At 32.8% G+C, this 12,218-nt stretch overlaps 2 protein-coding genes across 2 annotated transcripts; both read right to left on the reverse strand.

Moving 5' to 3' along the window:
* Nucleotides 1-1,745: 1,745 nt before the first annotated feature.
* On the reverse strand, nt 1,746-4,505 carry LOC114942060 (alpha-amylase 4N). Its single transcript, XM_029317351.2, has 5 exons — nt 4,307-4,505; nt 3,594-4,024; nt 2,944-3,307; nt 2,386-2,874; nt 1,746-2,042 (listed from the first exon to the last, which is right to left on the reverse strand). Exons 1-5 carry the CDS (start codon nt 4,475-4,477, stop codon nt 2,028-2,030), a joined length of 1,470 nt encoding a protein of 489 aa, XP_029173184.1. The 5' UTR covers nt 4,478-4,505; the 3' UTR covers nt 1,746-2,027.
* A 1,855-nt stretch (nt 4,506-6,360) lies between these two features.
* LOC114942059 (alpha-amylase A-like) lies at nt 6,361-10,641 on the reverse strand. The gene is made up of 5 exons (XM_029317350.2): nt 10,433-10,641; nt 9,411-9,853; nt 7,163-7,547; nt 6,578-7,062; nt 6,361-6,498 (listed from the first exon to the last, which is right to left on the reverse strand). The coding sequence occupies exons 1-5, from the start codon at nt 10,604-10,606 to the stop codon at nt 6,489-6,491; spliced, it is 1,497 nt and encodes a 498-aa protein (XP_029173183.2). The 5' UTR covers nt 10,607-10,641; the 3' UTR covers nt 6,361-6,488.
* Between the last annotated feature and the right edge of the window lie 1,577 nt (nt 10,642-12,218).

Genomic DNA, 12,218 nt, shown 5'->3' on the forward strand with positions numbered 1-12,218 from the left:
TTATATATTTTAACGAAGTTTTTTTATATATATATGGATGAATTATTATCGATAAATATACTAAATTATATATTTTTGCTAACGCTCTACGTGCAAAAACAAAATCCACGTGCGAACACATATATTATACATAGTACACACACACACAAACACATATCAACACGTACGAACAAACAACGACAGTTTCACGTGCGATGGACTTGTATAGCTCTTAGAGAATTGTACATTAGCTCCCCTTTTACTTTGCTCCCCTTTAATCTTCAAATTTACATTGTAAACGTTTATTTATTTAGTTGTGTAGTACTCGTTGCCTTATTGTATTCACATAATAATTAAGAAATAAATGATGTTAGAGAGCAACGTCAAACTTTGCGCTTTACACACGTACCATTCATGAAAGAAAGCGAAGCATGAATGATGAATCAGTTCGTATAAGACGAGCAGTATTTTTTAGATTTAGCCACACATTTATTGCAGACTATATAAACATATATATATACATACACACACATACACAAACATGTATACACATCTAAAACAGCGTTTATATACATACGTCCGCGCTCCCGAGTTTGCGTTTAGCTTAAGAGAAAAATATGAAAAAAAAAGAACACAGCATTTCGAAAAATTCGATCAATCTACGTTTTATTTATAGGCAGCGGAAACGAATCAGAAATGACATTCGCGACATTTGAGAGAAGGAAATGTCATCGTATTTCCTGCGGCCGATTACACATGTCTGTTACTACTCGTAATACAAAATTACCAATGGTAATCAGACGTTGTAATCGCATACAACATTTACATTTGCTCCTGCCGTATGTAGAAAGATAATTGTAGGTTGAAGTATGTTAACGTGCCTATTATTTATAATTAGTGGTACGATATCTTTCAGAATACATATGTACATATGATAATGTGATTAAGAGAATTCTTCTTCGTTTGTGTCGTGCTTAACGAATGCAACATTCATTGATTAACGATAAAGTCCGATAAAGCGAAATATTTCTTTCTGTCACGTAATTATGACGAACTCGGGCGCGCTAACCGAGTTTAGCGGCTTTTACTTAAAACAAAAAATCACTGTACATAACGCTTAAGCATTTATTTATGTCGTGCTTTTACAAATGCCCCGTAGTATTTTATTTAGTGTATTAGTCGCGAGGTTCACACGCTATTAATGCGTATTACGAGCATTATACGCATTAATTATTTCGTTCAGTATATTTGTTCGTCGAGAGAAAAAAAAGAGGTAAACGGACGAGCAGAAAGAATTAGACGGTAAAAGATGACAGATTCTTTCTCAGCGAAGGATAATTTAATTGCGTACGGATTAAAAGCTAGAGTGAGATGGTAAAAACCGGCGACAAAGCAATTTTTTTTTGTGATATTTCAAGATTTTCTCTGTCCATTCTTCGGCGTACTTTCTTATTAAAATCAATCAATTTTACGTTATGTATCCAGTCCATCTCACCTGATCTCCCCTTCGACTCTTTTTATTTTTCCATCGCGAGTCTGTCGTGTATTATCTTATGATTAACTGTCGTATCATGTATAGTAGAAATTAATGGTGAACAGAGGAAAAACACACAGTACATTGTTTCTGTTAAAATAAACTTTGTTGAAAAATAGCACATGTGTATTACACTGTTTTATTTTTTACCACAATCACAAAAAAAAATAAAATTTTTTTAGTCTGCAAAATCAAGCGGTATTACAAAGTAAGGTAAGTAAAATTAAAGCAATCAGAGGATTAATGTCATTTTATTGATATTACACTATATATATATTTTACTGATAATATATAATCCTTCCATTTTCATATAGTTGCCATAATAAGTAAGATAATTAATTTATTGTAATTTAATACAATATTTTTCATATATATCTTATTTGATGTTATACTTTGTATATTGTTTAATACACATAAGTAGTTATTATATAAATATATGAATATATGTATATAATATAATATTTTTAGAAGAAAATATTTTGATTTTTATCTTTCTCGTGTGATCAAATCTTCATTATTGTAACTTGGACTGTAAAGAAAAATCAATTATTAAAAATGTTATTTATTATTATAAACAGTTACAAAGTTGGTTATTAAAAGCAAGTAATTAAATTGCATGATTAAGCTCTATTTTCTATAAATGTCCTATTATAATAACTCTCATTTTGCAAAAATTCTTATTGCAAATATTAGTATCGAGAATATATTATTCAGACAAATTCTAAAATTAAGTTAGTGCGATAAGATGGATATAAGCAATGTTTCGATAAAAATGCATACTGTAAATATGAAATTAAACCAAGTTAATAAGTATTATATGAGTACTCGCATCGTGTTTAAAAAAATTAAATGACATAAAAAGGCATATTTACCCATTTATGAATAGCGAGTACACCGTCTTCTTCCCATGTCAAAATTTGTATGTAAGCCTTTCTATCTTCCTCTACCTTCACGATCTTACCGGTACACTTGTTGTCTATCAAATCTCCAGAAATGACGTCGCAATAATAACCGGGTTCCAGACAAGTAAAGATAGTCTGCTTCATGTCATAGTTGTCACCATTGATCGCGATAAATCCGTTATTTCCGCGACAGAAGGCGATTTGGTTCTGGCCATTGTCCCACCAATTGTCGATGCTGGTTTTATTCGCGGCATTTCGGAAACGCACCATGTTGTAAATCTGACGCCACCGATGCTCGCAGATCCAGCCGTTGCCGCAGGTATTATCGGAGTAGATGATCGGAGACAGGGTGTTTTCGTTGAGATCCTGAGGCGGACCTTGATTGAAATTGTCGAAGCCAAAGGAACTCATAACACGTGGGTTTCCATAAGGATGCGCCAGCATGAAAGCGACAGCCATCTATAATTATGTTTAATATTATATTTGCAACATAGTTAAGCTTTTTCAATTTCTACGAAAATTACTTGCCTTGTACAACCTCGATGACTTGTAGGTGAGTACTCCGGAATTTTCCCGTTGAGTGTCATGGTTGTCGATAAATACCAGGGCATCCTGCGATGGTAATAGACCCCAAGCTTCTCCCCAGTTCCTGAACCATTTCAATAAATTGTTTCCTTTAAAGGAATTGCTGATTTCCTTGCCATGTCGAAATTCTGTCACCGCAGCAAAACTGTTGTATTCGTATTTGCTGATTGCTTCACCACCGTAATCGATCACCTCTTGAAATATGTAAGGTCGCGCATTTGCGTCAAAATATTCGGAATTGAGATTCTTCAGCCGAGAGTAAATCTCTTTTAAATCATTCGGCCACATATGCTTAGCTGCGTCTACTCTGAAATTCAAAAATTCATGATTTTTATATTTGGCAGATTCGTACACATATCTCGTTTCACTATTTTTTTAACTTAAGAGAATATTATTGTATCTTTCTTGATACGTTAAATTAAAATAATAGTAAAATTATTGAAAAATATAAATATATATTGAATTAAATTAATAAAAATATATAAAAAATATAAATATAAATATATTTGGACAAAAATTTCGCAGAATATCGCGAAGAACATTTGAAAAATATTATAATGGGATAACGGAGATTGCAATTGGATTCTACATACCGAAAACCGGCCACTCCTACGTCGATGGCCTTGTTCAAGAAGGTGACGATTTTCTGCCTGACATATTCTTTCGACTGATCTAGATCGTGCAGACCAACCAATTCGCAGTTCCGCACGTTCGTCGCGTCCTGGTAATTGTCAATGGCGCAGGGTGTGTGAAAATCATATCGAGAGTACGGTACTGCCTGATAGCTGAAGTCGTATGTATTTGCTGTCGAATTGCCGGTACCCTTTGCGTCTTTGTGATCGCCGGTCATGTGGTTGAATACCACGTCGACGTAAATTCTTACACCGGCTTTGTTACATCTGCGAACCATATCTTTGAATTGGTCCGGTGTACCCGATCTCGTACTCCACTTGTAAGATATAGGCTGATAGCGCTCCCACCATGGTCTGTTGTCTATAATCACGTTTTCTTGTATCGGAGAAACCTGCAGCAATGCACAAAAATTTTAATTATTTAATTTTATTATTATTTTAATTATTTCTCTTATGCAAAAGATTGTGATTTCCTATAATAATACATTTTAGAAGAATAAATGTATAAAATAAAATTAATTATAATAATTTCTCATACAAAATCTTTTTTTTTAATTTCCAGATTTTACAAAAAAAAATTATAAAATTTTTCCTGAACGTTTTATGTCATTATCTCTTTGGAATTTTCTTGTAATTACTACTTATTTTAATCTAATTCTTTTAATATCGCTTACCTGCACACCGCCGAACCCTCTACGACTCAGAAAATTTTCGCACTCCGTTGCAATATCTGGCCATTTCCATTCGAAGAGATGCACCATTCCATCGCGGCCGCTCACATAATGCAATTCTTTCTGAGCGACCACCACCGCTGATAGTATTAAGACGCACACCAGCACATGCATTATGCACAATGATGTTGCCAACTATCAGTCACCAAGATATATAACGGTGCCGATCAGCTCGTCCGAAGGTCAATATTTGTTTTATTATGCATTCCACATGTGATGTTTTTACCCGGGAACTTCTATGACTTACATTGTATTGCGTCATTGACCAGGCTAATAAAGTACGCTTATGTTACGAATCAATTAATATCACATAAAACCAGCTGGCAAATTATTGTAGTTACAATGATGTTATCAAAATATTGATCGATAAAGTACATACAATGAAGGTTACAGCTGTTGTAATATATGCATTAGCGTTCGTTATCAAATTTTTGTCGCGAGAAAATTCAACAGAAAAGATCGTACTTCAATAAAAAAAATTTTATCGAAAACTTTACGAGAATCGGTATTTTTTGGACAAACATTTACTTAAGATTACATAAAACTCGATTTATTATGTAAATTACTAATTTTTCTATTGAGTTAAAAATAATAATTATATTATATAATCACACATAAAACATTATCATTTACTGAGAAAATATACTGCCGATAATAAACCGTACTGCCCTAAGTATTATATAACATATAAATGTAGTTTTATTTTTTTCATTAAAATAATTCCTTTAGATTGAGGTGAATAAGAAGTTTCCCTAGTTTTTTTATAATTTTTCTATAAATTCATAAAAAGAGAATGCCATCAAAGGGGTCAGTGGAAAAAAGTGAAATAAGAGGGCCTATAGTTAGTTTTAGAAATAAGGTAGATAGAAAAGCATTTGGTTGCTTATGTAAGTAATTAGTCATTTTCTTGTAGTTCACATTATTGACCTTTATGATTCGATAACGATAAGAGTCGTTACGTACATGTAATTCTACTTTAACGCATTCAAGAACGCTGACAATACTATCCTCTCTTCCTAATTTTAGAAAATAATATCTATTCAAAGATGTGTATGATCGAATGTGCAATGTGTAAATCATTACTAAATAATAATTATAATTTTATTGTAAAATATATAATATTTGTTCCTTGGGATTCACAGACCGCTTTAATTGGTGTGATACACTTTGACCCGATAATATGACAAATATCATCGTAAATTTTGTTCGTTTCTGATAAATTTATATTTGCGTTATCTTTAACATATAACTACAGTATTATACGATTGATAAACATTTGAAATGAAAATAGCGGCTGATGTATTGCAATTCTGAAAGCTGCACAATGCTTACATTCAGAGCTATTTTATCTTTACAATATATGTCAATGCCATCTTTTCTTAAAATCGCATTCTATTAAATATCGCCCTTATTGAGTATTTTTCACTGACAAGTTAATCATGTACTAAATTAGAAAGTATGTCACTCAATTGCAATAAACATTGAGATAAATATAGAGAAATGCGTAACGCTTATTTCGAGTAACATTTGAAGCATTTGACAATACGATGCCAAAGTGTTTTTCCACAGACATGATAAAATCATTATAATTTGCAAAATAACAAATTTCACTTTCATTAGCTTTAATTTACCTTTACAATAGTAGAGTAAAAGTTCATTTAAAATCATAATTGATTCGTTCAAGTTTTGAAAAATTATAAGAAACTCTTTCTGAATATTTCTCTGACTCAAAGTTAATTCCAATTATGACGTGTATTATCAAATATTTTGTGAGATATCTTTATAAATATAAGCATAGGTATTTTGATTTAGATAAAGCTAATAATATCTAAAAAAGAATTTAATTTATCTTTTGTCTCTAGAAAGACTGCCTATCTGAATTATCGTATTTTTATACAAATAATACATGTTTGTATTATTTTCAATTTTTAATAGACAGGAATTGCAAAGTGTATTTGTGTACACAATGTGATATTATCTTTATGAAAAATGCAATATTATTTATATATATATATATTTTTATTTAATCACACATTTACACTAGTGCAATCTACATAATTCTGTACTAATCACGTGCAGAAAATCATAAAATGTTGCTTTTTGAAGTTTATTAACCGCGCGAACATCACAGTTTCCTATAATTATACAAAATAAATTTAGATAATGTACTGTATATTCGTTATCTTTCCGTTTATCACCATTTATCGTACTAACCTGTGTATATGAAGAGCGAGCACACCTTCCGGGTCGGATGATAAAATTTCAATGAGCGCATGACCATCATCGTCAACATCCACCGACTTTCCGGAGCACTTGCCGTCAACTATGTCTCCCGTTATGACATCGCAATAGGTTCCGCGGGGCAATCCAGTTTGCAATTTTTCGCGAAGATCACCCTCGACAGCAAAGGCGACGAAGCCTTTAGAGCCGCGGGAGAAAGCAATCTGATTATTTCCATCACTCCACCAGTTCTGCAATGGTTCATTGTTGACCAGATTGCGGAATTCAACCATGTGATAGATTTGCGGCCATCTGTGTTCGCAGACCCAACCGTTGCTGCACTGACCATTGACGATTTCAGGCGAAATGATGCTGTCATCCGAATTCGCTGGTGGTCCTTGACTGGGATCAGTAAAGTTGTAAGAACTCATAACTCGAGGATGACCGTAAGGATGGGCGAGCATAAAGGCTATCGCCATCTGTGAATAATAAGAAATTTGTATTATTAAGGGTAGTTATCTAAAATAAAAGGTCTCTTCGTATTTATAGATAATATTATCTCGAAATATCGAACTCTACCTTGTATGGTTTCGGGTCCTTATATGTTAGAATGGTGGCTCCTCCGGCACCGTGGCCTCTCTGGTTATCATGATTGTCAATCATGACTAACGCGTCCTTAGATTCTAGCAATCCCCACGCGCTCGAATTGCTAAACGTTTGCAGTCTCGCCAATTTGTCTTGACCACGGAACATGCCACCCAAAATTATTCCAAATAAGAACTCAATGACATTTCCTAAATTGTTGTACTCAAATTTGCTAACAGACTCGCCACCGAGATCGATGACTTCTTGATAGATATAAGCTTGCTTATTCGATGAACGTTCAGATTTGGTATGCAAACAGTTTAGCTGGTTGTAGATAAACTCAAGATCGCTTGGCCACATGTGTTTAGCTGCGTCAATGCTACAAAAATATTTAAAATAAAAATATTGTTTTTTAGCACCTCTACATTAATAATAGTTATAAACTATTATGCTACTGAAGTCTGTTTATTAGCAGAATTCGCACAATTTTGTGAAGAGTTCTATTTATGACAGAAAAAAGGTTCAAAAATAATATAGAGAAAAGTAACGATATATTATTTTATAAGCAAAAAATTGCAATATATTAATTTTTGTAAATTATTATTAATATCCAATAACACTGTGAATTGTAATTAATTTGTGAGTTTTCTCAACAGGATCATAAAATCGTAAAGTTACGCCGAGTAAGAGATTTTCTATGCATTTTGCCGTTTTTACTGCATAAACTGCAAATTCCGAATACTTTTTATTTCACAGGCGGGATCGGTAGCTAACACGACTTTAGTTCAGAGGTTCAGCATCTCAGATAGCTATTTCCACACCGAATCATGAAAAATCGTTAATTAATTAATGCTTTTCAATTAAAATGTTGATCGTTCGCGCCTGAACATCGTAGAATTTAATCGCATCCGCGATCATCTCTGTATTTGCTAAAGGAGCTCTTCTTGCTACCGTATCGATGCAACACGGTAGCTTATGCACCTAAGGTCAAAGTTTATTGCAACCCGTGGAAAATGATGCGAACTGAGTAATGTTATTTCTTTGCGTTGTAATTTACTTGCGGATAACACGCGAGAAAAAGAGAAAGAAATAGTTAGAATAGAGTGAGTTAATTTATTTACGAGTTATCGAGACTCTACTATTAATTCACCAAGTTATTTAAAATGCTCGAACCCGGATTGCTGCATATTTATATTTGCTGAAAAGTATTTATTGCGAATCACACATGAGTATTAAAAAAAAATAAATAAAATTACTGCTGCAATTATAAAACAAATCCGCATAATTTGATAAATGTAATAATTAACGCAAAATTTGCTACGAGACAGAATAAAATACGTCGTGCCAGAAACGAATTTGTTTATTTTTCGCGTACCTATCGTGACTTTAACGCATTTTTGTACCCGTCAAGATTTCTTAATACACGCGATCAACGCCACATTCTTTTTCGAGATATGCGTGCAGGACACTTGCACGGATGCAGATGCAGGATGCGTAGCGCAGTGTCCGTAAAAACACGCATAACGCTCCGTTATCATTCCCGACGCATATATCGCTCTTCCGCTTGTAAAGCCACCGGTTCGGGAGATGGTACGCGAGATGGTACGATTTCGCTGCGGGTTACAATTACGAGCGAGATGCATAATTAAAAGCTGATGTCCCTCATTTATTAATGCTACCAGACGAGAGTCGGGCCTCTGCCGCGCGGCACCGCTCTCGTCCGGTTTAATGTTAAACATCATCAGTCTTCAGCGCATCCTTGATGCAAGAGGAACAGAGAGAAAAAGAGAAAGAGAAACAGAGATGATACTGCAGAATGCATCTCGCGAGTTTGTATGAAGGAGAGAGAGGTAGAAAATTTTATGTCTCATTCGTATATATATTCTATATATATATGTATATATCTGCAAAAAAATGTGCATCAATCGCATGTTGATATTGCGTGCAGATAGTGATTATCAATAAGCGCGATCGTTGTTACAAATGGCTTAATCAATATTATGGCTTTCCGTCTAATTAAGCTCCCCTAATTAGGCTAATTGCGAAAAATTGCGGATGATACATTACCGTAAACTTTGTTATCATTTAAAAACACGTTATTGAAAAGCAGCCGATATCTTTTAAAATTTTTTTAATATCCTTCAAGAATCGAATAATTTTTATATTAAAAAAATCTTTCCGTCAATGATTCGACATAAATAAAAAAATAATATTGAAAATCTATATAATTAAATATAGTTACCGTAAGCCAGCGACTCCAAAACCGATGACTTTATTGAAAAATTTAATGATTTCATTTCGACAATGTGTCTTGGTTTGATTGAGATCGTGAAGGCCGTTCAGTTCACAGTTTCGGACATTAGCAGCATTGTTCGTGTAATCAGCACTGTCGATTTGGCATATAGGTGTATGGAAGTCTACTGAGTTATATGGAACTCCCGGATAACTAAGCTTTTCTGGATTTGCTGTAGTGCCACCGGTACCATACGCGGGTTGAGCGTCCGCTGCCATGTGATTAACGACTGTGTCGACGTATATATTCACACCGACCTTTTTACATCTGTTTACCATGTTTTTAAATTCGATTTCGTTTCCGGATCGAGTAATAATTTTATAAGACATTGGCTGATATCTCTCGAACCAGGGTCTGTCCTTTATGATGAGATTTTCGTTTATAGGAGAAACCTACATTTATAAAAGAAATGCAAATTTATCTTATACTTTTTTTTAAATACATTAGAGTACGTATTTAGTAGTAGAAACAGCATTAAACTGTAATTTCTTATTTATCTCTCAAAAATATTTTACTGCAATATTTTACGTCAATGTGCACGGTATTAACAAAAATAATTTTAATACGTAAGGTAAGTTAGATGGATAATTTTCTGCTTATTTAATGAGGCTTATTCTCTGTTTACGTTTGATGTAATTTGCTTTCAAATAAATTGAGACAAAATACACGTGTGCCTGTGTATTTCCTAGTTCAAAACTGATTTAAAAAAATAAATTTTTTTAAATTTAAACAGAGAATACATACCTTGATACTGTTAAAAAAATAATATAAAAATGTTGTCATATCTTACAAAATTATTTTTTTTCGAACATTTTATCTCGATATTTTTATACTTAGATTATTTTAAAAAATTCTTTTGATTTGTGTAACATTATTTTATATAATATATATTACATAGAATAATATTTATTAATATATAATCTTTCATATAATAAAAACAATTTATGTTTATACATATTCATTATACATACTTGTACACCACCAAAACCTTTTGGACCAAGGAAATCCTCACATTCTTTGGCAATGTCATCGAATTTCCATTCGAACAAATGAACCATAGTTGTTCTACCATCCATATAATGCGGATCTTTCTGGGCGAGTCCGATCGCCAGGACAGATACAAAAGTTAAAATGAAGAACGACATTGTGACACCAAACTTGAGAGTCTACTGCGTTGCTTTCCGTGTGACTGATAATTTATAGTAAACTACATTGCTGATAAAATTTTTCCGTTATTACTTTATAGGATGATAGATGACAGTGATGCGATACTACAATGCGTCACCAGTTTACGTTAATAGAGTAAATCGATAATCGATAACCATTTGTCATTTTTTTCAAGGAAGTGGCACTAATTATACTAATGATCAAGATGATTACATTATAGGTAACAATGGTTATTATGGTTAAATATTGAAAAACTAACGATGCTATACAACCGCACCACATCGTGCAAACTATTTGGAAAATAGTGCGCAAAAAAAATATATTTGAAATACATACATTACATAAGATAAACTCTTCATAAACATTAGTCAAATTTCTGGAAAATTAGGCTGATTCTCTGCCTTTAAATTCTGTTCGTATAATATTGTTGCGAGAATCTTTGATTCAATTGTATCTTTTTTTTTTGATAGCGTCTGGTATCAGCTGTCTCTTTAAAAGGCCATTAACACTGGCGCGACAGCTTCAATAGCATATGGCACGATTGATAAATCGGGACAGACTAAATCTCGCGATATTTCATATCATAAACGTAATCGGGATGCTGGAAAGATAATTATTTGTGATGCGCCTGCCATCTGACGCTCCTAACGAGTAGAATCGATCAGGAAATAACAAGGTCGGCAGAGGCACGGGTGCGAAATGTCACGATAATGTTCATCGATCTTTTTGACGTAACAACCTTTCGCTTTTTATTTGAAATTATTTGTCTGCGATTTATCATCTCGTTGACCGCTCAGCATTTGCCACGCGAGTCTTGTGAAAATACGGTGGAGCAAGCATAAGATTACAATAGCGTAATCTATTGTATTATCAAAGTGTATTATTATGCAATGCAAGATTTACATAAAAAAAAAATCGTGAATATCATTATCATCGAGCGTAGTGGAACTTGCAAGCCTTTTGTAAATCTGAGTATTATATTATTTTTTTCTACTATCTGAATATATCTATAATTATAGACACCTACAGACATTTAAAAATCATGAGGTAAAATAAAGAACCTTTTTGACATCACGTCTTTTTTTTATTTATACTTGGACTGATTTGGCTACGATATATCACAGTAGATAGATCGAACTTTTAAATAGAATTATATCGATCGCCAGCGAAAACTAACATTTCGGATTTTACACAATTTCATAAAACTCTGTTTTTCTTTCTTCCTGTTATAGCTTTAATTTTTGAGACGAAAGAATAATGTATTTAAAATATATCTTTTATATAAGATATATATTTTGCTAAAAAAAGGGAAAGGTATATGTACAAAATTAGACTAAATATTTCTTATAATTAATATATAAGATTTAAACTAAAATTACAACATACAATATTACATGTTCTCAAATCTGTATTAAACGAAGAGACTTTCTTTTATTTTGTGTGCGTTATTATTATAAAATTAAAATAGATATATATGGAAGATCAATAATATGATAATATTGAATTTGATTAAACACATAATATAAATCTGTATGATCGTCGAAGTAGCAAATTATAAAGAAATGATTAAATTAACACGTTTACTATCAC

This window comes from Nylanderia fulva, unplaced genomic scaffold, assembly GCF_048542155.1.
Source record: "Nylanderia fulva isolate GAGA-0341 unplaced genomic scaffold, ASM4854215v1 Scaffold5, whole genome shotgun sequence".
Lineage (NCBI taxonomy): Eukaryota > Metazoa > Arthropoda > Insecta > Hymenoptera > Formicidae > Nylanderia > Nylanderia fulva.